Source organism: Vipera ursinii (assembly GCF_947247035.1).
Source record: "Vipera ursinii genome assembly, chromosome: 15".
Classification (NCBI taxonomy): domain Eukaryota; kingdom Metazoa; phylum Chordata; class Lepidosauria; order Squamata; family Viperidae; genus Vipera; species Vipera ursinii.
Window position 1 is genome coordinate 5,723,390 of NC_139528.1, and position 27,975 is coordinate 5,751,364.

General features: G+C 48.7%; 2 protein-coding genes across 4 annotated transcripts in view; both read left to right on the forward strand.

Annotated features, from left to right (window-relative positions):
• The first annotated feature begins 716 nt into the window (after positions 1 to 716).
• Positions 717 to 15,242, forward strand: MEN1 (menin 1). 2 transcript variants are annotated; one of them, XM_083374217.1, is made up of 11 exons: positions 717 to 780; positions 1,975 to 2,423; positions 4,481 to 4,689; positions 5,746 to 5,874; positions 6,860 to 6,900; positions 8,310 to 8,397; positions 9,054 to 9,190; positions 9,479 to 9,617; positions 11,658 to 11,828; positions 13,230 to 13,491; positions 14,479 to 15,242. In XM_083374217.1, the coding sequence occupies exons 2-11, from the start codon at positions 1,988 to 1,990 to the stop codon at positions 14,613 to 14,615; spliced, it is 1,749 nt and encodes a 582-aa protein (XP_083230343.1). In that variant the 5' UTR covers positions 717 to 780; positions 1,975 to 1,987; the 3' UTR covers positions 14,616 to 15,242. The 2 variants fall into 2 exon arrangements, with proteins under 2 accessions (XP_083230343.1, XP_083230342.1); XM_083374216.1 differs by having other exon boundaries at positions 13,230 to 15,242.
• A 2,585-nt stretch (positions 15,243 to 17,827) lies between these two features.
• The window catches only part of MAP4K2 (mitogen-activated protein kinase kinase kinase kinase 2), a 48,814-nt gene continuing 38,666 nt past the window's right edge, over positions 17,828 to 27,975 (forward strand). Inside the window, exon 1 of one of the 2 annotated variants that reach the window (XM_083374187.1) lies at positions 17,828 to 18,410. In XM_083374187.1, coding sequence (XP_083230313.1) covers positions 18,315 to 18,410 — 96 coding nt within the window. In that variant the 5' untranslated portion in view covers positions 17,828 to 18,314. The remainder of the gene's footprint in view (positions 18,411 to 27,975) is intronic. The other variant, XM_083374186.1, reaches the window with a different exon arrangement.

A 27,975-nucleotide genomic window follows, 5' to 3' on the forward strand; every position in this document is an offset into this window, starting at 1 on the left:
TACAAAATGCTGGCAAATATTGCTGCTGCTGCAGTAAAGTTAGGATTAGCATACGGTTAGCCCAGTGAAGATGTTTGCTTGGATTTTTGCAGGCAGACTGAGTGCAATATATATATATATATTTGTTTTATATACCGCCCTTCTCCCGGAGGACTCAGGGCGGTGTACAGAGCAATAAAGTAAGAATACAATAAAGCAATAAAGTGAGAAAATTTTAAATTTAAATTTATATTTAAATTTTAAATTAAATTTTATATATATATATATATATATATATATATATATATATATATATATATATATATATATATATATATATATATATATATATATATATATATATATATAAATAAAAACTTGGCCCTTTTATGACTTGTGGACTTCAACTCCCAGAATTACTCAGTCAGTGTGCCTGGCTGAGGAATTCTGGGAGTTGAAGTCCACAAGTCATAAAAGGGCCAAGTTTGAAGACCCCTGCCTTAAAGCAAGAGGGGGGCGGGGGGGGGTCTAAAGCCAGCCAAGCCCAACAGCTTGCTGGGGAATTCTGGGAGTTGAAGTCCACTAGCCTTAGACCCCGCCCACCCCACCCCACTTGGAGACTTGCCCCGCCCTGCCCCCGCTCCCCCCTCCAAAGGTTCCAAGCAAGTCCTCCCAGCCTGCTTTGCAAAAGAGGGGACTTCAGCGCCCAGGCTCCTTTGCGCGGCGGGGCGTGGCCGGCGGGGCGGGAGGCGCAGGCGCGATGGCTTGGCAGCCGCGCGTTTGAATTGCCGAGCAGGAGAGGTGAGAGGCGCGCGGGGGGGGGGCGCGGACCCCCACCCCCCCTTCCCAGTTTGCAGCAAGGGGGAAGCCCCTCGGCCCAACCGGCCGGGCTGGGGACGGGGCTGCAAGGAGCGTTGCCTTCCCAGCGCCCTCCAGCCGCTTGCAACGCCGGTGGGGAGGGTCCTTTTGTCCCTACCGGGACTGGGGGGGTGGGTGGGGGTCGTCCGGATCCCATGCAGCGCTGGAGAGGAGATGCCTTCCCGGGAGGGGATTTTTGCCTCGCGTGGGGCTGGCTGAACCTAAAGCAGGGTTTTCCCACCTTGCAATTGGACTCCGTGTCCCAGAATTCCCCAGCCAGCCAGCCAGCTACGCTTTAAGAGGGGTGGACTTCATATCCCAGAATTCCCCAGCCAGCCTTGCTTTGAGATGGGTGGACTTCATATCCCAGAATGTCTTGGTCAGCATGTTTTTTTGGGAAGATTCATCAACTTGGACTGCCAGAATTCTCCAGTCGACATGCTTTAAGAGGGGTGGGCTACAGCTCCCAGAATTCCCCAGCCAGGACGCTTTAAGAGGGATGGACCTCAACTCTCAGAATTCTCCAGCCAGCCATGCCTTAAGAGGGGTGAGCTTCAACTCCCAGAATTCCCCAGCCAGCATGCTTTAAGAGGGATGGACCTCAACTCCCAGAATTCCCCAGCCAGCCATGCCTTAAGAGGGGTGAGCTTCAACTCCCAGAATTCCCCAGCCAGCATGCTTTAAGATGGGTGGACTTCATCTCCTAGAATTTCTTGGTCAGCATATTTTTGAAGATTCATGAACTTCAGCTCCCAGAGTTCCTCACTCCATATGCCTTTAAGAGGGGTGACTTCAACTCCCAGAATTCCCCAGTCAGCATCCTTTAAGATTGATGAACTTCATATCCCAGGATTCCACGGCTGGCAGTCCCTTCAGCTCCCAGAATTCCCTAGCCAGCACGCTTTGAGTTGGGTGGACTTGGACTCCAACATTCCTCGGCAGTCTGGGGAGAGTTGAAGCCCGCCCCTCTGAAAGCCTGCTAGCTGGGGAATTCTGGGGGTTGGAGTCCACCCCTCTTCAAGTTGCCTGGAGCCGCACTGAGCTTTCCAAAGGAGCCCATGTTTCCCTGCCGTGGGCGATGGGACCTTGTCTTGCCCTCCCTGCCTTCAGACCCCCTCCTCTCTCCTTGCCTTGCAGCCCTGCGCTGGCCATGGGGCTGAAAAGTGCCCAGAAGGCTTTGTTCCCCTTGCGCTCCGTCTCCGACGTGGTGCGCCTCTTCGCCCTGGAGCTTCACCGGGAGCAGCCGGATTTGGTGCTCCTCTCCTTGGTGCTGGGCTTCGTGGAGCACTTCTTGGCCGTCAACCGGGTCCTCCCCACCAACGTGCCGGGCATCAGCTTTGAGCCGGCCCAGGGTCCCGAAAGCCTGACCTACTTCCCCGTGGCGGATTTGAGCATCGTGGGCGCCCTGCATGCCCGCTTCACCGCCCAGATCCGAGGCGCCGTCGATCTCTCGCTGTACCCGCGGCCGGACGGTTACTCCTCTCGGGAACTGGTCAAGAAGGTCTCGGACGTCATCTGGAACAGTCTGAGCCGTTCTTACTTCAAGGACCGGGCCCACATCCAGTCGCTGTTCAGCTTCATCACAGGTGGGAGCTCCGTACGGGGGTGGGGGGCAGTGAGGGGAGACCTAAGGAGAAGACCTTCCCTGCCAAGGCAACGGACGGGTCGTCCCTGATTTATGTCCGTACCTGAACCCAGAACTACGGACTTATTGGTTGTTAAGCAGATGCGGCCGTCCCGATTTTTCAACATTGGTTTGTGGCGCTCGTTAAGTGAGCCCGGTGTCTGCAATGGGTGTTTCTTTTGCCAGAAACTGGATGAGTTGTTTTTTTTCTCAAAAAAAAAATTCAGACAAAAAAAATATTACAAATTGCAGTCATGTGACACTAAAAAGTAAAGCTTCCCCCGCACATGCGTGCTAGTCGTTTCCGACTCTAGGGGCCGGTGCTCATCTCCGTTTCAAAGCCGAAGAGCCAGCGCTTGTCTGAGGACGTCTCCGTGGTTATGTGGCCGGCATGACTAGACGCCAAAGGCGCACGGAACGCTGTTACCTTCCCACCGGAGTGGTCCCTGTTTTTCTACTTGCGTTTTTACGTGCTTTCAAACTGCTAGGTTGGCAGAAGCATGTGACACTGGAACCCCGCAAACAACAACAACAACAAAAAACACACACGGAAAGAGAGGCCGTTTGCTGAATGCCCCCGGATGTGATCAATCGTGTGACCGCAGGGGAGGGAGCACAGGAACTTTGAATCCGAGTCGAAAATACCATTTTGGGGGGCGGTGTGTCCACCGTTAAAGTTGCTGAGCTTGTCAGCTGGAAAGCTGACAGACGGGGTTTGAGACCCGAGGTCTGTGTGACAGGGTGAGCTCCCCGTTCCTTGCTCCAGCTCCTGCTCCCTTAGCGGTTCGAAAGCATGCAAGTGTTGTGATTCAGGGTCAGTCTGTGGGTTCGGCAGTTGGGTCGGACGACTCAGAGGAGGAGGAGGAGGAGGGGGGTGTTGAAGAGCTTGCTGAGGGGGTTGGACAGCTTGATGAGAGCCCTCAGCCAGGCCCCTCCCACCTGGTCACGACGGAGACCCAGCAGTGTGAGCCTGACAGCGTGGATGAAGATGACCCACAGCTGGCCCTGTTCAAGGACGCCCGACGCAGGAGGCAGTCAATCAGGAGTAAACAGAGGAAGGCGATGGGGCTCCTCGGAAGGAGGCAGAGAGAAGCCACGCCCTGAACTGTATTTAAGGGGGAATGCGTGGGAGGGCTGGTTTGCTGAAGGCAACCGCTTGAAAAGCTCCTGTTTCTTGGTTCGTGTCTTGTTCTATTTGTTTTTGTAGCAATAAATTTGGCAGGCGTAATTCCAGCCTCTTGCCTTCTTGTAAAAGGGGTTGTCCCTGCCTTTTCTGCAGGGCCGGTAGCAGGCTGGTACAGAACAGCAAAAGAGAGTAGATAAATAGGTACCACTTCAGTGGGAAGGTAATAGCGTTCCGTGCATCATGCTGGTCACATGACCACAGAAGTGTCTTCGGACATCCTCAGCGCCTTCTGCCAAGAAACAGGGATGAGCAGTGCCCCCTAGAATCAGACACAGCTGGACAGGGGAAAGCTTTACAGGTAGTGCTGGACCGCATTGGAGCCTGAAATTTATGCCGCTAAGTGAGAAGATTGGCAACCGTTCTTGTCACGCTTGTGAATCCCTGCCGTTGTTAAGTTAGCACGGTTGTTAAGTGAATCTGGTTTGCCCATTGAGTTGGCTTGTCCGAAACGGATCACGTGACCCCGGGCCACTGCAACGGTCGTAACTCTGAATCTTTTGCCAAGCCTCCGAATTTCAATCAGGTGACCACGAGGATGTGGCAACGGTTGTGCGTTTGAAAAATGGTCCTAAGTCACTGTTGGAATCTTGAACGGTCAGTAAATGAACTGTTGTAAGTTGAGGACTACCTGTAACTTTTCTGTGACGTCAAACGGTCGCTGAGTGGCTAGTTGTAAGTCAAGAACACCCCGTATTCCTACCCTTCATATTTTGCGATTTTTGGACGTTTGTAAACCACTTGGAGTGTTTATGCTGAGGGCGGTGGGGTATAAATTGAAGAAAAGGTACGCTCAAATGTCTGTCTAAAGTTGGTTTAATTTTCCTCCGGCTCAGGGACCAAGTTAGACAGCTCTGGGGTGGCCTTTGCCGTGGTCGGAGCGTGCCAGGCGCTGGGGCTCTATGACGTGCACCTGGCCCTCTCGGAGGACCACGCGTGGGTCGTGTTCGGCAAGGACGGGGAGCAGACGGCCGAGGTCACGTGGCACGGGAAAGGCAATGAGGACCGGCGTGGGCAGACGGTCAACTCGGGCGTAGCCGAACGGGTAACCAAAACAGGGCTGCTTTTTTCGGTTTGCAACTTTGCTTGCATTTCTCACTGAAAAGTCCAGGCCAGGATTTTTTTCTTTCCTTATTATATTGTATAGGTTGGAAGGGATTACCCTTTTAAGAGCTGTATGCAAGGGAATCTCATTTTAGCCTATTAATGTACATTTAAAGTGACAAGAGTTATTCTATTCTATTATCTCTTGTTCTCTTTCTGTTTTCTATCCTATCCTATTTTTATTCATTCTATTCTAATTCTAATTCTATTTTCTAGAACTGCAGGGGTGTATTGAAGGCGTTTTAGAGACTTAAGATTACTTGGCTGCCTTAGTTTATTAGTTTTTTTTATTATTTTATTATTTTATAAATCATTCAAGACAGCAAGCATTGCTAATAGTCCTGCCTCCTCCAAATTTCTCCACAGCAACCCTGTGAGGTGGGTTGGGCTGAGAGTAAGTGACTGGCTCAGAGTCACCCAGCTAGTGCTAAGGCGGGACTAGAACTCACCGTCTCCTGGTGATTGGCCCAAAGACACCCAGCCGGCTTTCATGCCTAAGGCGGGACTAGAACTCACTGTCTCCTGGTGATTGGCCCAAAGGCGCCCAGCCGGCTTTCAAGCCTAAGGCGGAACTAGAACTCACCGTCTCCTGGTGATTGGCCCGAAGTCGCCCAGCCGGCTTTCATGCCTAAGGCTGGACTAGAACTCACCGTCTCCTGGTGATTGGCCCAAAGGCGCCCAGCCGGCTTTCAAGCCTAAGGCGGAACTAGAACTCACCGTCTCCTGGTGATTGGCCCGAAGTCGCCCAGCCGGCTTTCATGCCTAAGGCTGGACTAGAACTCACCGTCTCCTGGTGATTGGCCCAAAGTCGCTCTGCAGGCTTTCATCCTAAGGCAGGACTAGAACTCACCGTCTCCTGGTTGCTAGTCTGATGCCTTCCCCACCAGACTTTGATTTGGGGAGAAAAATCTGCATAGGAGACTGGGATGTGTCAATCATTTTTTTGCAAGCAAACCAAGCGCTGATTCCTGCTTCAAACCTCCTCCTGTCTTTGCAGAGTTGGCTCTACCTGAAGGGTTCCTACCTGCGTTGCACTCGGCCAATGGAGGTTGCTTTCATGGTTTGTGCCATCAACCCCTCCATTGACCTGCACTCCGACAGCCTGGAGCTGTTGCAGCTCCAGCAGGTGAGCAAAGCACCGGTCTAGCTGGAGGCCTGATTGGGGCAAGGGAAGGTCCTCCAGTCCACCCCTTTGTGACGTGGCCGTCATACCCGCCTCTTCTTGGCCATCCTCATCTTCGGGGGGGGGGGCTTAATGGTGTAGGGCAGTGTTTCTCAACTTTAGGACAGGTGGACTTCACCTCCCAGAATTAAAGCATGCTGGGGAATTCTGGGAATGGAAGTCCACCCTTCTTAAAGCTTGCTGGCTGGGGAATTCTGGGAATCCAGGTCCACCCATCTTAAAGCATGCTGGCTAGGGAACTCTGGGAGTTGAAGTCCATCCCTCTTAAAGCATCCTGGCTGGGGAATTCTGGGAGTGGAAGTCCACCCCTCCTAATTTCCTGGGCTGTACACAACCACAACTGGGGCCAGAATTTACAGCCGCTTTGGCCACCGTTGTTAAGCAAATCAGGGCAGTCGTTAAGTGGATCGCACGGTCGTTGAGCGAATTTAGCTCTTCCCCTATTGACTTTGCTTGTCCAAACCCGGCTGGGAAGCTTCTAAATGGCAATCACATGACCTGGGGCACTGCGACCGTTGTAAATGCGTGCCGTTTGCCACGGGGCTGGAATTTTGATCACGCGACCATGGGGAACTCTGCCCTGTCGTATGTCTGAGGACTGGTTGTAAGTCACTTTTTCCAGTGCCGTTGTAGCTTCGAACGGTCACTAAACAAACGGTTGTAAGCTGAGGACTGATTGTAAAGGCGACCGAGGAGCGTGCTGTCCTCTATTTGCGAGAGTCTGCTAATTTAAAAATAGAACTGCTATTTTTTTTTTAAAAAAATAAGTACTTCTACTTCTTAAAAATAGAATTAATTCAGAGTTTCCCAACCTTTCCAGGTTGGTGGCCTGGAGAGGGGAAGGGGAGGAAAGAGGGGGTGGTTTTGTGGGAGGGGCAAAATCCCCAGCACCTGCGACCCTCACCTCTCGTCTCTCTGTCTTTTGCAGAAACTATTATGGGTCCTCTACGACATGCAGCATTTGGAGAGGTAAGTAGTTCCCCCTTCCTTTAGGGGGCCTGCCCTGATTTTGCCTGGGTGAGCGACCAAAACGGGGTTGGGCTAGAAGACCTCCAGGGTCCCTTCCAACTTAGTTCTTCTGTTAAGTAGCGTGTGACTTGATAAGAAGAGAAATATTTATAGCTGGGCTCCTTGATGCTCTCTGAGCTTGGTGGTTTTCAGGCAGATGTTTTATGACCCAACTAGGTAACGTCCTCAGTGCTAGAAGGGAGGAGGAGGAGGAGGACTGTGGAGTCCTTGGGGCTCTTTGAGCTTGACGGTTTTCCTGCAGACATTGTGCTAATGTATGCCAATTAGAGTACGTTTAAAGGGACGCGGTGGCTCAGTGGGTTAGGATGCTGAGCTTGTTGATCAGAAGGTCGGCAGTTTGGCGGGTCGAATCCCGAGTGCCGCGTAGCAGAGTGAGCGCCTGTTACTCTTCCCAGCTTCTGCCAACCTAGCAGTTCAAAAGCACGTCAAAACGCAAGTAGAAAAATAGGGACCACTACGGTGGGAAGGTAACAGCGTTCCGTGCACCTTTGGCGTCTAGTCATGCCGGCCACATGACCACGGAGACGTCCTCGGACAAGCGCTGGCTCTTCGGCTTTGAAACGGAGATGAGCACCGGCCCCTAGAGTCGGAAACGACTAGCACGCATGTGCGGGGGAACCTTTACCTTTACCTAAAGTGACAAAAAGTTTATTCTATTCCATTCCATTTCATTCTATTTTTCATTTCTTTATTCTATTCCATTCCATTCCTATTTCATTCCATTTCTAATCTATTCCTATTCTATTCTGTTCTATTCTATTCTATTCTATTCTATTCTATTCTATTCTATTCTATTCTATTCTATTCTATTCTATTCTATTTCTATTCTAATTCTATTCTAATTCTAATTCTATTCTATTCCATTCCATTCCATTCCATTTCACTTCTATTCCTATTCTCTGTTCTGTTCTATTCTACTCTTATTGTATTTCTGTTCTGTTCTGTTCTATTCCTCTCTGAACTTGCTTGTTTTCTTGCAGACGTTTCACGATCCAACTAGGGTACATCATCAGTGCTAGAAGGGAAGCGAACCCCACTCCCTTCTGGCACATTGAGGATCTTACCTACTTGGCTAATTAAAGTCTGCAAGAAAACCAGCCAAGCTCAGCTGAGCACCCAGGTGCCCATAGCTTGATTCTGATAGAACACGTGGCATCATTGCAGTTGGAGCGCCTTCACCTCTGCTGGCTGGAGAGGTGAAACTGATCCCGCCTCTTGTGTCTCCTGGCAGTTGATTTCAGATCTGCTTGCGATAAGGGCGCCATCTTTAAAAACCAGACAGCCAGGGATGGCTGGAATTGCTTTGAGGTTGGGATCTGCTCCAAGGATTCTCCTTCTCCTCCTTCTAGGTACCCCATGGCTTTGGGCAACCTGGCCGATCTGGAGGAGCTGGAACCCACTCTGGGCCGTCCTGACCCTCTTTTTATTTACCACCAGGTATTTTCCTGCCCTTTAAGGATATGGGTGGGTGGGAGGGACAAGGCATAGCCTCAGGGCGATAGTAAAAAAAATAATAATCAAGCTTTACAGGTAGTCCTCGAGTTACGACTACTGTTGATAATGGCTAAGCGAGACATTTGGTATGTGAGTTTTGCCCCGTTTTACAACCTTCCTTGCCACGGTCGCTAAGTGAAGCGCTGCCGTTGTTCAACTAGCAACACGGTTGTTAAGTGAATCCGGCTGTTCCAATACCTCGGGCTGCCCCAAAGAAGAGGGAGTCAAGCTGTTCTCCAAAGCGCCCGAAGACAGGACAAGAAGCAATGGATGGAAACTAATCAAGGAGAGAAGCAACCTGGAATTAAGGAGAAACTTTCTGACAGTGAGGACAATTAACCAGTGGAACAACCTGCCTCCAGAAGCTTCGAATGCTCCAACACTGGACGTTTTTAAGAAGAGACTGGACAGCCATTTGTCTGAAATGGTTATAGGGTTTCCTGCCTGAGCAGGGGGTTGTACTAGATGACCTCCAAGGTCCCTTCCAACTTTATTATTGTTGTTGTTGTTGTTATTATCTTTTATCAAAACAGTCAATTTAGCCACCTCTGATTTTGCTCCCCTTTTAATTCCCCCTCCCTCCCCTTGTCTCCTGCTAGGGGATCAGCTCAGCCAAGCAGTATTATCACAACGAGCACATTTATCCGTACATCTATTTGGCCAGCTATCACTGCCGTAACAAGAACGTCAAGGAAGCGCTAGAGGCGTGGGCTGACTCGGCCACTGTGATCCAAGAGTAAGTTTTTTATATATATATAGATAGATTTTATTAGTTTTTATAGGGTTAGGAAAAAGGTGGGGTCGGGGTTAAAGTTGGGATTAGCGATGCTGGCTGGGGAATTTTGGGAGTTGAAGTCCACAAGTCTTAAAGTGGCCAAGTTTGAGGACCCCTGTCTTAGAAGATCAACCAGCCTCTCCTATAGTTTGGGCTAGTCCTCCTTTGTTTTTAAGGAAGACTTAACAGGACTTTAATAGTGTTTTCTCTGTGTTCTCCCCCCCCCCCACACACACTTCCTTTCTGCAGTTACAACTACTGCCGAGAAGATGAAGAGATTTATAAGGAATTCTTTGATGTGGCCAACGACATTATTCCCAATTTGCTCAAAGAGGTGGCCAGCCTTGCGGACTCCGCTGAAGAGAAGGGAGCTGGGGAAAAAGGAGAGGTCAGTGACATAATGACAATGTTGTTGTTGTTAGTTGCCAAGTCGTGTCCGACCCATCGCGACCCCATGGACAACGTTCCTCCAGGCCTTCCTGTCCTCTACCATCTTCTGGAGTCCATCTAAGCTCACGCCTGCTGCTTCAGTGACTCCATCCAGCCACCTTCTTCTCTGTCATCCCCTTCTTCTCCTGCCCTCAATTTTTCTGACAAAACGTGACCCACTGGAGAAGGAAATGGCAACCCACTCCAGTATCTTTGCCATGAAAACCCTATGGACAGTACCAAAAGGCAAAAAGATATGATGCTGGACGATGAGCCCCTCAGGTCAGAAGGCGTCCAATATGCTACTGGGGAAGAGTAGAGGGCTAGCACTAGTAGCGCCAGAAAGAATGAAGCGACTGGGCCAAAGCCGAAAGGACGCGCAGATGTGGATTCATCTGGTGGTGAAAGGAAAGTCTGATGCTGTAAAGATTTATTCTCCATAGGAACCTGGAATGTCAGATCCATGAATCAAGGAAAACTGGTACTTACCTTTAAAGCCCTACATGGCTTAGGCCCGGGATACTTGCAGGACCATCTGCTGCCAGGAACGATCTCCCATCGCCCAGTACGCTCACACAGAGAAGGCCTCCTCAGGGTGCCGTCGGCTAGACAATGTCAGCTGGCGACCCCCAAGGGGAGGGCCTTCTCTGTGGGAGCGCCAGCCCTATGGAACCAACTTCCCCTTGAGCTCCGGATGGCCCTGGATCTCCGGTCCTTTCGCCGCGGCCTCAAAACACTTCTTTTCCATCAGGCTGACCTGGACTGACAGGATTTTAAAATGTTTTTTTTAATTTTTAACTTTAATTTTAACTTATTCTATTGGGGCTATTAATTTAACTTCTTTTTAAACTTCTGTATCATTGTATTTTATTGTTGTTAGCCGCCCTGAGTCCTTCGGGAGATAGGGCGGCATATAAGTCCCAATACTAAATAATAAATAAATAATAAAACTGGACACGGTCGAACAAGAATAATAACAATAATGCTACGTAATCAACAATTACTATAAAGGCCCACTGCAGGTAGTCCTCCACCCCCACGGAGCCCAGCCTTCCCGTTGCTAAGCGAGACAGTGGACAGCGGAGTTTGGTCAGCCTTTCTGGCCACGGTTGTTAAGGGAATCAGTGCGGTGGTTAAGTTCGCAACGCGGTTTCTTCAATGAATCCAGCTTCCCGAGGACTTTGCTTCTCAGAGACCCGGTGGGAAGGTTTGCAAATTGTGATCACACCAGGAGACTGCAACTGTCATCAATGCAGACCGGTTGCCAAGTCTCCGGATTGCAAACGCTTGACCCTGGGGGTGGTGCAGGGACGTAAGTCGCTGTTTTCAATGCTGTCGTAAATTTGAACCATCGTTCAACGATGGTTGTAAATGGAGGAATTGGTTGTAATTGGGTATGCCTAGTCCAGAGGTCCCCAACCTTTTGGGCACCAGGGACCGGTTTCTTGGACAGTGTGTGGTTTTGTGTGCTGCCCGCATCCCGTGGACGGAGCTTTGCTTGCTTGTGCGGACCGGTTGCTGGCATGCCGTGGTCCGGTACTGATCCACGGACCGGCGGTTGGGGACCTCTGATCTAGTCTAATCAAAAGAAGGACTAGAGTTGACACGATAGCAGCGTTTTATTATTTGAGGAGCTGCCATAAGGAAAATGGGGGTCAAACTATTTCCCAAAGCACCTGAAGGCAGGAGAAGAAGCAAGGGATGGAGACTAATCAAGGAGAGAAGCAACCTGGAACTAAGGAGAAACTTCCTGACAGTGAGGACAGTCAACCAGTGGAACAGCTTGCCTCCAGAAGTTGCAGGTGCCCCATCACTGGAGGTTTTTAAAAACAGACTGGAAAAATTGTCTGAAATGGTATAAGATCTCTGGCTCAAGCACGGGGTCAGACTAGACGACCTCCAAGGCCCCTTCTAATTCGATTATTCTTTCTTTTAACAGTCTTTGCCAGTCTTACCCCGCCGCTGAAGAGTCTGACCTCCTTTCCTGCCTTTTCTTTAGGCTTCACCCTCTCAAACGGGGGGCTCGGCGTTGCAGGACCCCGAGTGCTTTGCCCACCTTCTGCGCTTCTACGACGGCATCTGCAAGTGGGAAGAGGGCAGCCCCACACCCGTACTCCACGTGGGTTGGGCCACTTTCCTGGTCCAGTCCTTGAGCCGCTTTGATGGGACGGTGAGATGTCGGCCTTGGCGCAGAGAGGGCTGGGGATATGGAGTTGGCAGAGGGGGAAGTTTTTTTGGGGGGTAGGAAATGTGCTCTAGTACAAAGTCATTTTAGAAACGAGATGTAAGTGCAAGAGGGCTTTGTGGTGGTCTCCGGGGGGGGGCACTGCAATTGGAGCTGTTGTATTCCCCCAGGGTAGGATGGTTGTCCTGTATTCAGCTGAGGAAGACTGTAGACTACTGTTTCCACCCTTGGTGGCTTTTAAGAAGGGTGGGCTTCAGCTCCCAGAATTCCCCAGCCAGCATGCTTTAAGATTTCTGAACTACAACTCCCAGAATTCCCCAACCAGCATACTTTAAGAGGGGTGGACTTCAACTCCCAGAATTCCCTAGCCAGCACGCTTTAAGATGGGTGGACTTCAATTCCCAGAATTCCACAGCCAGCATGCTGTAAGATTTCTGAACTACAACTCCCAGAATTCCCCAGCCAGGACGCTTTAAGATGGGTGGACTTCAACTCCCAGAATTCCCCAGCCAGGACGCTTTAAGATGGGTGGACTTCAACTCCCAGAATTCCCCACCCAGGATGCTTTAAGAGGGGTGGACTTCAACTCCCAGAATTCCCCAGCCAGCATGCTTTTAAGATTTCTGAACTACAACTCCCAGAATTCCCCAGCCAGGACGCTTTAAGATGGGTGGACTTCAACTCCCAGAATTCCCCACCCAGGATGCTTTAAGAGGGGTGGACTTCAACTCCCAGAATTCCCCAGCCAGCAGTGCCGTTGTAACTTCGAATGATCACTATAAGAATACTTGTAAGTTGAAGACTACCTGTAGTATTTTCTCTCCCGTTCTCTGCCTCTTTCTCTCTCGTGGCAGCCCGATCTATTCCCACAACTCCAGTCGGCATCCCTGGAGGTTTTAACCCGGGAAATGGGGTAATACTATCCCAACGCCTTCCAAGCCATTGCACAATATAAAATACAACGCAGAGGGAAACGCAGGAGCTAAAATAATGAGGCTGATTTGCATTGGAAAAACAGGATGCGCTTACAAGTGAATAAATTAATCTAGGAATTTGAAGAATGCACGGCGTGGGAGATGTTTTCGCGTTGGCTAGATCAGAGTTTTTCCTCGACCTTGGCAGCTTTAAGAGAGGTGGAGTTCAGTTCCCAGAATTCCACAAGCAGCAGGCTGACTGGGGAATTCTGGGAGGCCAACTCCAGGCAGCGGTCGCCAACCTTTCCAGCTTGGTGGCCCGGCGCCGAGGGAGTGGCAGGCATGCACGCACCATTCCATTTGTGTAAGCGGTGGGCCCGCATGCCATCTGCTCACGAATGGAGCTTTGCACGTGAGCAGAGGGTGCAGCTCCCCAGACCGTAGCAAAGGGCCTTCCTCCTTCTTGTTCCAGGTGCGGCAGAAGGTGACCCTGGTCAGCCGGGACCTGGATGCGAATGACGACGACGACCAAGGCAGCGAGGATCCCCGCGAAGGCCGGCGTCGGGGTCCCCGGCGAGAATCCAAGCCGGAAGAGCCGCCTCTGGCCAAGAAGGCCGCCGAACGCCGGCGCCCGAGCACCACTCAGCGATCCGACAGGCCGCTCCCGGAGAAGGAGGAGGGTCTCAGCAGCGGCTCTAGCCCCCACCCCGAAGGCCCGGTCCTCACCTTCCAGAGTGAGAAAATGAAAGGGATGAAGGAACTCCTGGTAGCGGCTAAGATCAACTCGAGCGCCATCAAGCTGCAGCTCACAGCCCAGTCACAGGTCCAGCTGAAAAAACAAAAAGTTTCTGCGCCTCGAACGTACGCCCTGTCCTTTCTCAAACGGCCCCGGAAGTCTCTCTGATTCTGGGCGAGAAACTTTTCCAATTTCTGGACAAATGATTGCTCGGTTTCTTCCCTTCTTCCAATTTTTCCCTCTGTGCCAACGTTTTGAGGAGACCTGTATGGCTGGGTCTTAAAACCTTGCTTGGAAATTGAGCTTTTGAAAGTGGATTTAGCTCCTGCCAGGAAGGGCTTAATTTTAAGGGATCCAGAGATTAAAAAAAAAACATAACACTCTGAAGGGTTGTGGAGAAGGGACCAAAAAAAAAACCCGGGGGACTTTAAATGACTTTGCACGGTGCAAAGAGTCTTCTTGGGCATTTTTTACCCAAGTCTCACATTTGCAAGCGGAACGTGGGATAATTTCGTGTTTGCAATGGCCAGGAAGTATGAATCCTTTTTTTTTTAACTGAACGATTGAAGACCCTAACACGGCTGAATATCAGAAAAACAGCATTTTTTAAATTTAAAAACAAACGTGTGGCATTAATGTCGTAACAGACTAGATCAGCTGCAGAAAAGGGATAAGCAAAACGGAACGAGCGGCAAGCATACAACAGCGAAAAAATCTTCCCGAGTGACTATTAAAAAAAACCCAAAACCATCCTGGGGTGATCACCCCACAAAGCTTATCTTTTATAAATGATAAAAGAAAGATCATGTCCAAAAGATCTGAGCTGGAGCTTTCGGTCTGTACCAGTATAGGGGATAAGAAATTTTTGTAGAAGTTTGCGGAGACAGAATTAATAAATTTTTAAGGTTCTCTTTTGTTATACAAAGGCAAATGTCTCTTTGTAGTCCTTGATCTTCTGAATCTCTGCTGGCTTTTCTTTTGACAGCGGATCAAAGCCAGCAGAAAAACAGACTTGGATTCCGGGTCAGGAATAGGGATCAAAAGTACAGGCCGTCCTCTATTTACAACAGTTCCATTTATTGTCCGCTCAAAGTTGCGACAGCCCTGAAAAATGTAACCTAGGATCGTTTTTCACACTGATGATCACACGATGAAAATTCAGACTCTTGTCAACTGACTCGTATTTACGACGATTGCAGTGTCCCGGGGTCACGTGATCGCCCCTTTATGACTTTCTGACAAGGCCTTAACAACCTTGTGAGTCACGTAACAATTGCAGTGATTCACTTAACAGCTGTGGCATAAAAAAGGCTGTGAAATGGAGTAAAACTGACTTAACTGCCTTGCTCAGCAAAGGAAAAGAGTTGGTCGTAACTCGAGGACTGCTGTTACCTTGGTTCCCTTTGAGGGGAGAGGCAAGTTCCTACTTGTGCTTTGTCAGCAATGAAACATGTCAAAAAAAAATCCCTGGATTTTTCTTCCTGCCCCAGGCAGACCTTGGCCCCCATTTCTTGAGTCGAGGAGTTTCTTTTATCGCTGTCTCGGAAAATTAAATCCCTTCGTTTTGCTGTATCCTTTTATTAAGACAAGATGTGGCAGTCTAGAGCTCCCAGTTACCGTGCCACAAATTATATCCCCCCCTTCCATTTGAAAAGGGGGGGACTGAACCTGAGAACAATTTAAAAATTCAAAGCTTCCCCTTCTCCCATTTAAAAAATAAAATAAACCTAATTAAAGTTAAGACATACAGTACGTGAGTTGTACAACTTTCTTCCCCGTGGTTTTGTCGATGCAAGGCCATTAAATGTATCTCCGGACGATCGAAAGATCGCTGACGCTGAAAATAGCCTCTGAAAATAACCGAGTCCGGCAGCCTTTCAAACATTCATCCGTTGACTCTGCAGCATAACTCCTTTTAAGAAGCAAACTAACTAGGTTTGGTTTTGGGAAAAAATTTTTTTCCCTGTTTGACATCCCGCCTCGCGGCCTCTCCTTGCTCAGTTTTTTGGGGCTGATGTCAGTAGACAGTTCTGGTATGATGGAAGAGGGGGTGAGTGGACAATGTTTTTATTCCCCGTTGCACAAATCAACATCACAGTCTGGGTGGACGAAAATAGAAAGCAGGTCACTCTCCAGCCTTGGAAGCAATATCTGCAAGACCGACTTCATTTCTGCAAAAGATTTTAAAGGAGGAACTCAGTACAGACCAGACCAGCCTTAAGTAAATATATATTTGTCCCCCTCCCCTACCCCCCAAAAAAGGCCCTGGATTTTTGGCTAACATAGACTTAGCACCATCGTCCTCTTCCTCCAATGCTTGCTGGGAGTTGATGCTAATTTAATGGTAATAAAATAAACGGCTAGAGCCATTGCTTCTGTAATGGGGGGCCTGCTCCTAACTGGGATCCTTGTTTTTTTTATTTTATTAGTCATCATCTGTATTTCATCCGATCTGGATGGCGGGCTGAGGACACGGCAGAAAATGCTTGGAAAACAAACAGCAGCGGCGATAAATTAGCCAGCCGCGCAATTCATGCATAGGCTAAAGTGAAATATTTCTTTTCCGGTTAATGCTGTTCTAAAATCTGCTCTGCAAAACAGGTTCTAGTTTGATTTGCAAAATTCAGAAGTCCTCAACGTGAAGCCGGCCAGATTTTTTTTAAAAAACAAAAAAAAAAATCCAGATTGACAACTAGCTTAGCAGCCTCTGCACGTGTCCAAATACAGGATTGACGCTAAGAACAAACAGGATGTGCACGCAACCGAAGCAGTTTCGGTATGAAATACAATTTTGTCACTCAGCAGCGAACTGAATGGATTGGGGCGGTGATACTAGAGAGAAAATTCAACAAAGTCCTTTTTAAGAGTCTGAAAATCTTATCGACGCCCCCATATCCTAGTACAGGTAGTCCTTGACTTACGACCACAATTTTCCCTATTAAGCAAAGCAGTTGTTAACGGAGTTGTGTATGATTTTACCACCATTAGTGCTACGGCGGTTAACCAAATCGCTGCAGTTAAGTGAATTGCAGCGTCATTAAGCCAATCCAGGTTTCTCCATTGACTTTGGAAGGGTTGTGTTGAAAGAAAAATCTTCATCAAGAGTCCAGTCCAAGCTGGGAATAAACAAAATGGAGACGGCTTTAGAAAGACAGTTCTTGTTTCTTGAAGAGCAGAACCACAAACATGTGGCTCTTGGGCAGCCAACCACACGGAGTTGGGAGTGGTGGGTTTTTAAACATCCTTGGGCTTTTCTCTTTGGAGGTTTTCCTGTGGCATGAACTTTGACCTGAGCTTTTGAGCCTGTCCTTTTGGTTTTCTGATGGTGGTGGGTTAATCCTATTATATATCCTAAACGTCATATCCTGTTTCTCTGGGGCTGTGGCTGACGGTTACGTCCTGTGTTGGATTTTTGGGTGAGGGGGTCGCTGGTTCTAATCCTGTCGTTCTGCTGTTGTTAGCTAGCAAATCTTGCTTCAAGGGATTTGGAAAGATCCTGTGTTGAATGCGTTGCTGCATGTAGTACAGTATTTGATCGTGAACGGGGCCTCAGTCTTTCGGAATGGGGTTATCAAATCTGCATTTCTACATAGCTGGCCTGCTGAGTTTCTGACTGGGGGTAAGCTTTTCTCCATTATTCCTTTGGGGAAATGTAATATTCTGCCTTTTTAATATCCCCCAAAATATTTATTTCTTGGGTGTGTGTGTGTGTGTGTGTGTGTGCGCGCGTGCTGCTGTGTTCCTACAGTCGCTGATGGTGATCACGCGACCGGGACGTTGTAAGTGTGAGTATTGGTTGCAAATCACTTCTTTCACTGACATTGCAACTTTGAAGTCACGAAAGGCATGATTGTAAATCGAGGAATGCCTGTAATTTTTATCCTTGATTGTTTCGCTGTTCCTCGGAGTCAACCACGCAGAAAACCGGAGTGGGCAGGGAAGTTCCAAATAGTCCTCAATTTATAAGAGGTTTTTTGTTTTTTTTAAGTGATTCTTCAAAGTGAGACTGGAAAATGTGACTTTTGCCCATTTTTCACATAACTGTGGCAGCATCACCCTTACAAACTGTGGCAGCGTCACCCTTACAAACTGTGGCAGCGTCACCCTTACAACCGTGGCAGCAAAGTCAAGCCGGATTTCCTGAACCAGTTAAACAACTGGAGCGATCCGCTTAACAACTGTGGCACGACAGGGCTGCGGAAAGGTCCTGAAGCGAAGCCGGATTCACTTGAACCAGGGCTCTTCAAACTTGGCCCTTTCATGACTTGTGGACTTCAACTCCCAGAATTCCTCAGCCAGACACGCTGGCTGAGGAATTCTGGGAGTTGAAGTCCACAAGTCATCAAAGGGCCAAGTTTGAAGACCCCTGAGTCCTTGAACAACCAGGTGACTCAACCGCAGCGGTTTCACTTAACGACTGTTGGCACGCCAGGTCGCAAGACGAGGCAGAATTCACTCAACCAACGGCCTGGCTAAGAGACGGAGACGTTGGGCTCCCTTGAGGTCGTTAAGTCGGGGGGACGGGCTACCCCCGTGTAGAGGCGCGCGTTCCTGCGGCGGCGGAGCGCTCTGCACGCGCCCAGAGGGACTCCTCCTCCTCCGTCGTGGCGCTGCTCGCCGTCCTTTTCCGCGGCGGAGGAAGAGCCCGAGGCGGGCGGGGCTTGCGCGGCTCGGCTCGGCTCCTCCCGGCTTCCTTCCTGCCCGGCTCGGCCGCCGCTGCGGCTCTTCTCCGCCCCGGAGGCGGCGCCTTCCCCGCCTCGGCCGCAGCTGCTGGCCTCGGCTGCGCCGTCCCGGCCCTGGCTCGGCGGCTGGGCGAGGACCATGAGCGCCTTGCGGGACGTCTCGCTGCAGGACCCGCGGCTGCGCTACGAGCTGGTCCAGCGCATCGGCTCCGGCACCTACGGCGACGTTTACAAGGTGCGCAACGGCGCGCCCTGGGCGCACGGCCGGCTTGGAGAGGGATCCCCGGGTGGGTCCCTTGGGGGCGCGGGGGAGGGGGCTATCCTGGCTGGGGGGCAGGAGGGAGGGGAGGGGAGAGCGGGGAGGGGGGGTCTTCTAAATGGGGGGTCCCCCTGACTCGAGGCTCCCTTTCTTTTTCTCCTGCTTGGGCAACTTCTCCAAAGGGCGATTTTGGAGACGCGCAACGGGCAGCGAGCAAGCCCGGAGGAGATTGCTGCGCTAACGGGGTGGTGGTGGTGGTGGTGTTGGGGGGTCTCCCGCGTGGGGTGTGGATCGAACTGGGGAAAGGGGTGCAGAGAGAAGCAGGAAATTGTGGCCGGGCTCCAGGGCTGCTCTCGCCGGGGCGGGTCCTGGTCGCTTGTGGCCAGCTTTTCCGCGGGGAGCTTTCCGAAGGGGCTGCCCGAGGCGGCGGAGGGCGCCTGTTGGAGAAGGCGAGGCGAGAGTGGGGTGGGGTGGGTGGGCAGGCTGGCTGGCTGGCTGGCTGGTTCCCCGGCCAAGGTCGGCTCTGCGGGGCAGGCTGGCTTTGCTACAAGTTGTAGGCAGGGCGGGCGAGGATCCCTCCCTCGCTTGCTCGCTCGCTCGCTCGGCTTTCCTGGAGTGACCGAATGACCACAATGCGCTTTTTTGTCCGGGTTGCCAGAGAGTTTGGCAAGCGCGGATCTTGCGGTGCTGAAGGCTACAAGAAGAAAGAGAGAAAGAAAGAAAAGAAGGGAAAGAAAGAAAGAAGAAAGAAAGAAAGAAAGAAAGAAAGAAAGAAAGAAAGAAAGAAAGAAAGAGAAAGAAAGAAAGAGGAAGGAAGGAAAGAAGAAAGAAAGAAAGAAAGAAAGAAAGAAAGAAAGAAAGAAAGAAAGAAAGAAAGAAAGAGGAAGGGTAGGAAGGAAGGAAGGAAGAGAAAGAAAGAAAGAAAAAGAAAGAAGAAAGGTGGGAGGGAAGGAAAGAAGAGAGAGAGAGAGAAAGAGAGAGAATCTGTTTAAGAAAGAGCCTTGCAAATTAATTTTTTTTGTCCCTGCAGGGGCTTTGGAAAGGCTAGGTGAGCAGATCCCGCGGGGAGGAAGGAATATGGGGGCTGTTTTAAGAAGAAAGAGCTTAAGAGAGGAGATTGGCTTTGGGGGGACCCTGGCAATGTGTTTTTGGACCAACCCATCAGTTTCTTGCCCCTGTTTTGGGATCCCCCTGAAGCTTTGGAGTCCTGGGAGGAAGCTACTAAACAGGGATTACTTTGCTGAAAAATCAGAAGCTTCCCTGATTTCTATTTTTTTTTTGACACTGCAGACCACAATTGCTCAACCTCAGCAACTTGAAGATGCTTGGACTTCAATACCCAGAATTCCCCAGCCAGTTTTGCTTTGAATTCTGGGAAGTCCAGGCACCTTAAAAGTTGCTGAGATTGAGAAATATTGCTGTACGCTAACACAGGTCTCTTACCACAGTTGGGTTACTTGCTATTTCAAAGCTACTTGGGGGGGGGGGGGAAATCAACCTATACTGGTACTTGCCAATTTGAAAACTTCGACTCAAAGAAAATATGAAAGTCACTCTAGGTGTCCAGATTGATGGATAGCCTGTTACACCGGGCTGTAATAGTATAGTTGGTTGAATTTATTAAATTTGTTTATTAAATTTTCCCAACTCCCAGGAATTGTCAGTGGTTTATGAATTCTTGATGCCCGGAGGAGAGATCTTTTACAGTGGGATATTAATTTATGCCTTAGATTTTCATCTTGACACCCCTCCCACCAACACTGACAGGGCAAGCGGCTAGAATATAAAATAAGAACTAACCCCTTTCCCTACTAGGCCTGATGATGTTACCTAGATTGGTAATGAAACGTCTGCAAGAAAGCAGCGAAGCTCAGAGATCGCCAAGGACAATGAAGACAGTGTCAAACCAGAAACCAGAAACATATCTGTTTTATACTGAACGGTGAAATAGCTTTCTTCCTTTCTTAGCACCTGGCTAAACTGTGTAGGACTTATTCTTTCGAATGGTTAGCAACTAGCGTTCATTTAGATAATCTAGGATAAAACCCCATTATCAGAGGCAGAACATTTTTCAGTACTGGGGAATCTGAAGATGGGTGCAAATGTTTGCTGGCTCATATTTGGTAAATGAATGCATGCTTATATGACCTCTTTGGCTAATGCCAAAAACATGTTCCTGGATCTGGAAGTCATGAAAGCTGAACTTAAATACCCTCTATATGTAAATATATGAATATTGTTTTCTCCTTTCCAGCTTACTGGTTAAGGTGGCACGCAATACAGGTAGTCCTCGACTTACGACCACACGAGCCCAAAATTTCTGTTGCTAAGCGAGACATTTGTTAAGTGAGTTTTGGCCCATTGTACGACCTTTTTTACTGCGGAATTCTGGGAGCTGAAGTCCAGCCATCTTAAAGTTTCAAGATTGAGAAATACCGATGTGACATTTTGATATAAATTCTTGTGCGATGAATCCAGGCATGCATATATGTGTGTGTGTCTGCACGGCCCATTTCACCATCCAAGGGATATAGTTATTTGGGCATACCACTTGTCCGATCTGGCTTATTCCCAGCTTGTTAGATCGCATCCAGAGTTAAAAAGAACCTCTTGATTAAAATGGCTCCTACAGTATAAAACAGTATTTTCTAGCCTTGTAAGCACCTATGAGACATGTGGATTTCGACTCCCAGAATTCTCCACTTATTATGGCTGGCTGAGGACTTCTGGGAGTTGAAGTCCACACATCTTTCTCAACCTTTGTTGAGAAAACTGCTATAAAGCAATCCTGTCCAACTGGCATCTTGCAGTTATGCCCAAAATTTGTAACCAGCATGCTCTTTATGATGGTAGAAGAGCCTCGACTGGAAAAAGGAGGCAATTTTGCCCCGTGGAGCAAGTCAAAATGTGTCTTTGACCAACTCATTCAAGTTTCTAGTCCTCAGTACTTTTTTTTTATGTTCTTGCCTCTGGGTGAATCTAAGTTAGTGTCAGCCTATTGGAGCCAGAGGGAAGGAGGAGAAAATATTATAAAATATTATAAAGCATGGGTGTTTTGGAACAGATTCTGTACCACTGAAGGCAGTTGGAAGAACAGCTGTTGTGAAGCTTCCATATGTTGTTTTCTTCTAATTAAGTGTGCACGTGGTTGTGTTCATCCTTAGAAGCCTGTGTGGTGCTCTTAGCTAGCATCATTACTGCCAGTAGTTATAATAATATTAGATAATCCGATTTTATGATGCTTCTGCATTTCTTTTTAGTTCAGCCCTGTTGTTTTGCTGGTAAGATTGTGTTGTTGTTTTTTTCCAGGCTGTGTTTTATTGTACAGGTAGTCCTTGGCTTACAACAGTCCTTCAGGAGAAGGGCGGTATATAAAAACAAACAAATAAATAAATAAGAAAATAAATTTAGTGACTGTTTGAAGTTACGACGACAGGACTGATGACCATTTTTCATACAATGGTTGCAGAATTGTGCACAAAATCAAAATTCAGGCGCTTGGCAGCTGACTCGTATTTATGACGGTTGCAGTGGTCCCGGGGCCATTTGCGACCCCGTTTGCGACCTTCTAACACATAAAGTCAAAGGGGGAGGCCAGACCCCCTTAACCAATCTTGCTACTAACTGAACAAGTGTTTGGTGATTCACTTAAAAACTGTGGCAAGAAAGATGGGGCAAAACTCACTTAAGAAATGTCTTGCTTAGCAAAAGAAATGTTGGGCTGGGCTGTGGTCGTAAGCCGAGGACTCCCTGGGTTTTCTGTTGTGTTGATTCTGCACCTGCAGCCTTTGACGTGTGTTTGTGAAACATACGACAGTCCTCCTGCTAAGCAGGATTTGCACCCTTCCAGCTTAATGAAAATCTGCCCCAGTTAGGCTTCCGTCTTACAGTATAATCTGGTGCTGATTTAACTGGAATTAAGACCTATTGAGTTCAACGGGACCAGCTGCTACTCTACTCTTACTCTACTCTAACTCTATTCCAGTTCTATTCTAAAATCTGTCCTATTCTATTCTTATTCTATTCTATTTTCTATTCTATTCTATTCTATTCTATTCTATTCTATTCTATTCTATTCTATTCTATTCTATTCTATTCTATTCTATTCTATTCTATTCTATTCTATTCTATTCTATTCTATTCTATTCTATTCTATTCTTATTTTATTCTAAAGATTGCCGCAATTCACTTAACTAACTCCTAGCTTAGCAACAGGAATTCTGGAGGAATACCTGTATTTGGGACTCTAACCAGGATAAAACGTTTTCCCCATGCCCCCAAGCCATCATGCCATTTGACTTGGCTGTGTCATCAAAAGGTGCTTGAACCCAGCTGAGATGCTGTGAGAATCAGTGTTGTGGTGGGATGGGCTGAAGTCACAACTGAACCATGGTTAGCACAGCCTGCTCTTCTCCGTAGCTAACCTGGGAAGCCACTTCTGCATCCAGGATAGCAATTGCTGAGCCTGGAGGTGAAAGAGCCACGTTTTTTCCCCCCCTTTCACACCTCGTGGTCTCTGATTGTGGCTCCTTCTTGATACTAATAGGGAGGGGAGAGATCCGGCCTCTCTCTCTCTTCTTTATATCAAAAGAGAATATAAAACAGCCGTTCCACCCTTTGTCCTGGACATTTTCCCTCTCTTCCTCCCCTCTGGACAACAAATTGAATTAGGAGTGGCCTTGCCTCTGTTTGGATCCTGGCTAATGCCCGCTGTGCAAACATTGTTCCGAAACCAGCATGGCATTTCCTGAAATTCTTAATTCAGGAATAGCTTAGGGCTGGTCAGCTGGCAGCCAGGATGGCTATTTTCAGCTCAGAAATGGATCGGTTGAGTCGGGTCTGCAAGACAGGTCTTTTTCCCCGTGGCGGGAGGAATAACCCTGGATAAGAGGGAAGAGACAGGTAGTTCTCGACTTTCTGCTGTTCATATAGTGACGGTTTGAAGTTGCCACAGCGCTGAAAAAGTGACATGAATGTTTTTTGTTTTTCCCACCACATTTGCAACCACTGCAGCATCCAACGTGATCCCCGGAGGTTTTTAAGAAGAGACGGGACAGTCACCTGTCTGGAATGGTACTATAGGATCTCCTGCTTGAGCAGGGGGCTGGACTAGAAGACCTCTTAAGTCTCTTCCAGCTGTGTCCCGATTCAGACATTCGGACAAATTTCTCCTTAGTTCCAGCTTAGGGGCTGCCCCAAAGAAGAGGGAGTCAAGCTCTTCTCCAAAGCACCCGAAGGCAGGACAAGAAGCAACGGATGGAAACTAATCAAAGAGAGAAGCAACCTAGAACTAAGGAGAAACTTCCTGACAGTGAGAACAACTCACCAGTTGAACCACCTGCCTCCAGAAGTGGTGAATGCTCCAACACTGGAAGTTTTTAAGAAGAGACTGGACAGCCATTTGTCTGAAATGGTATTGGGTTTCCTGCCTTAGCAGGGGGTTGGACTAGATGACCTCCAAGATCCCTTCCAACTACTTCTTCTTCTTCTTCTTCTTCTTCTTCTTCTTCTTCTTCTTCTTATTATTATTATTATTATTATTATTATTATTATTATTATTATTATTATTATTTTATGACTCATGGATTTCAACTTCCAGAATTCCTGAGCCAGCTTGGCTGGCTCAGGAATTCTGGGAGTTGAAGTCCATGAGTCATAAAAGAGCCGAGGTTGCCTACCCCTGGACTAGACAGCCATTCGGCTTCCTACTTGAGCAGGGGGGTTGGACTGGAAGACCACCTTTTCAGCTGTGTTATTGTGTTATTTTTGTTGGTCTTCTCTGTACTCTTTCTGGGGTCTCAGGATTTTTCTTGTATTTTAGTTCAGAGGTCCCCAACCTTTGAGGCACCAGGGACCGGTTCCGTGGAGAAAGGTTTTCCCACGGATCGGAGGCGGCGTGGTTTCAGGTCCTGCCTGCATCCCACGGATGGGGCTTTGCTTGTTTGTGCAGACCAGTTGCTGGCATGCCACGGCCTGCTACTGGTCCACGAACTGGGGGGGTTGGGGACGCCTGTGTTAGTTGACTCAAATGGGGTTGGTTGGAGGTGAAACCTACCCAAGCAAAGTGCCGAAGAAGGCCTCTGCATGGCTTTTGCACGTCCCGCACCTGCCTTTTAAGTTTCTTTCCTGACCTGCCCTTAATTTCAGGAAACTCCAGCCATTATTCTGGAGCAACAAAGCAATGCCACCTAAGGCTTTTGATCTCTAGCGTCCAACGCACACACAAACTGATTCTGCAAGAAGCCGTTGCAAAATTGCCTTTTGAACAGCTTGCCCAAGGCTCTTCATCCCCCCCGCCTCCGATGGCTCTGGGTTATTTTGCGAAAGGAAAGGCAGTTTATAACAGAAGACCAGAGCTGGAAGGGACCTTGGAGGTCATCTAGTCCAACCCTCTGCTCCAGCAGGTGACCCTGTACCATTTCAGACCAGTGGCTGTCCGGTCTCTTCTTAAAAACCTCCACGACTTCTGGAGGCAAGTTGTTCTGCTGATTACAGGTTTTTTTCTGTTTTGTGGCCAGGTGAGACGGTTGTTAAGGGAATTTTGCTCGATTTTATGACCTTTCTTACCACGGTCGTTAAGTGAATCACTGCAGTTGTTCAGATGGTTACCCGGTTGTTAAGCGAATCTGGACTTTGCTTGCCAGAAGGTCGCAAAAGGAGATCGGATCACCCCGGGATGCTGCAACCGTCATAAATATGAGTCAATTTCCAAGCATCTGAATTTTGGTTCGCTGACCATAGAGATGCTCCAACGGTCATTTTGCGTGAAAAACGGTCACAGGTCACTTGTGTCAGTGTGGCTGTAACTTCAAGCGGTCAGTAAAAGAACTGTTGTAAGTCAAGGACAACCTGCAATTGTTTTCCCTGTCAGAACCTGAGCAGGAGGTTCAATCAGAATAGAGCTGGAAGGGACCTTGGAGGTCTTCTAGTCCAACCCGCTGCTCAAGCAGGAAACCGAATGCCAGGGCTCTTCAGACTTGGTCCTTTTATGGCTCGTGGACTTCAACTCCCAGAATTCCTCAGTCGGCCATTTTGATGAAACTGCCGGCTTGCATCCAGACCAGGGCTCTTCAGACTTGGCCCTTTTAATGGCTCGTGGACTTCAACTCCCAGAATTCCTCAGTTGGCCATTTTGATGAAACTGCTGGCTTGGATCCAGACCAGGGCTCTTCAGACTTGGCCCTTTTATGGCTCGTGGACTTCAACTCTCAGAATTCCTCAGTCGGCCATTTTGATGAAACTGCCGGCTTGCATCCAGACCAGGGCTCTTCAGACTTGGTCCTTTTAATGGCTCGTCCCAGAATTCCTCAGTTGGCCATTTTGATGAAACTGCTGGCTTGCATCCAGACCAGGGCTCTTCAGACTTGGTCCTTTTATGGCTCGTGGACTTCAACTCCCAGAATTCCTCAGTCGGCCATTTTGATGAAACTGCCGGCTTGCATCCAGACCAGGGCTCTTCAGACTTGGCCCTTTTAATGGCTCGTGGACTTCAACTCCCAGAATTCCTCAGTTGGCCATTTTGATGAAACTGCTGGCTTGGATCCAGACCAGGGCTCTTCAGACTTGGCCCTTTTATGGCTCGTGGACTTCAACTCTCAGAATTCCTCAGTCGGCCATTTTGATGAAACTGCCGGCTTGGATCCAGACCAGGGCTCTTCAGACTTGGCCCTTTTATGGCTCGTGGACTTCAACTCTCAGAATTCCTCAGTCGGCCATTTTGATGAAACTGCCGGCTTGCATCCAGACCAGGGCTCTTCAGACTTGGTCCTTTTAATGGCTCGTCCCAGAATTCCTCAGTTGGCCATTTTGATGAAACTGCTGGCTTGCATCCAGACCAGGGCTCTTCAGACTTGGCCCTTTTATGGCTCGTGGACTTCAACTCCCAGAATTCCTCAGTCGGCCATTTTGATGAAACTGCCGGCTTGCATCCAGACCAGGGCTCTTCAGACTTGGCCCTTTTATGGCTCGTGGACTTCAACTCCCAGAATTCCTCAGCCAGGCATGCCTGGCTGAGGAATTCTGGGAGTTGAAGTCCACGAGCCATAAAAGGGCCCAGTTTGAAAACCTCTGCCCTATACCATTCCGGAGAAATGGCTGTCCGGTCTCGTCTTCAAAGCCTCCAGCGACGGAGCACCCACGGCTTCTGTAGGCAAAGCCATTCCACTGGCTTTGCCCTCCTTCCTCTTTGGTTGCATCACACAGATGCTTTGCGGCCTTGCGCCTCACACCCTTTGCGGTGGTTGAGCTGGCTCAGCAAGGAAGTTGCCTGATTGCTAAACAGAATGGGATCCGTACGAAGAAGAGTGTGTTTGTGTGCCGTGGTGGCTGCCTGCACGTGAGCAAAGGAAGTCTCTGATGCTTCCCTATTTTAGTGCGGTCTTAAATTGACCGGGCCTGGAAACCTGGAGGGTCTGTAACCGTTCAAAGGTACAACGGCGCTGAAAAAAGGGACTTTAAGACCATTTTTCACGTTTAAGACCGTTGCAGCTTCCCCATGCTTGGCGTTTGACTCGTATTATGACGGTCACAGTGTCCAAAGGTCGCAAAAGGGGGATCACATGACCTTAGCACACAGCAGCGGTCCTAAGTATGAGTCAGTGGCCGAGCCTCTGGATTTTGATCACACGATCCTGGGGATGCTACAAAGATCGTAAAGGTGAAAAACGGTTCTAACTCACTTTTTTTCCTTGCCATTGCAACTTGGGTTCTCTAAATAATAATAATAATAAGTTGGAAGGGACCTTGGAGGTCATCTAGTCCAACCCCCTGCTAAGGCAGGAAACCCTATACCATTTCAGACAAATGGCTGTCCAGTCTCTTCTTAAAAACGTCCAGTGTTGGAGCATTCACAGCTTCTGGTGGCAGGTTCTTCCACTGGTTAATTGTTCTCACTGTCAGGAAGTTTCTCTTTAGTTCCAGGTTGCTTCTCTCCTTGATGAGTTTCCATCCATTGCTTCCTGTTCTGCTTTCAGATGCTTTGGAGAATAGCTTGACTCCCTCTTCTTTGGGGCAGCCCCTGAGATATTGGAACACTGCTATCATGTCACCCCTCACCCTTCTCTTCATTAAACTACACATACCCAATTCCAGCAACCGTTCCCTATATGTTCCCTATATGTCCCCCAATCATCTTTGTTGCTCTTCTCTGTACTCTTTGTAGAGTCTCAACATCTTTTTTACATCGTGGTGACCAAAACTGGATGCAGTATTCCAGGTGTGGCCTTACCAAGGCATTCTAAAGTGGTATTAGTACTTCATGTGATCTTGATTCTGTCCCTCTGTTAATGCAGCCTAGCACTGTGTTGGCTCTTTTGGCAGCTGCAGCACACTGCTGGCTCATATCGAAGTGATTGTCCACTAGGACTCCGAGATCCCTCTCACAGTTGCTACTACTGAGCAAGGTACCACCTATACTATACCTAAATAAACTGTTATCAGTCGAGGGATACCTGTATTTATTTATCCCTACTGTAGTAATCCATTTAGGAAGGAAGGGGTGCCTTATTTGTGCAAAACATAATCAAATGGACATTTGTAGAGG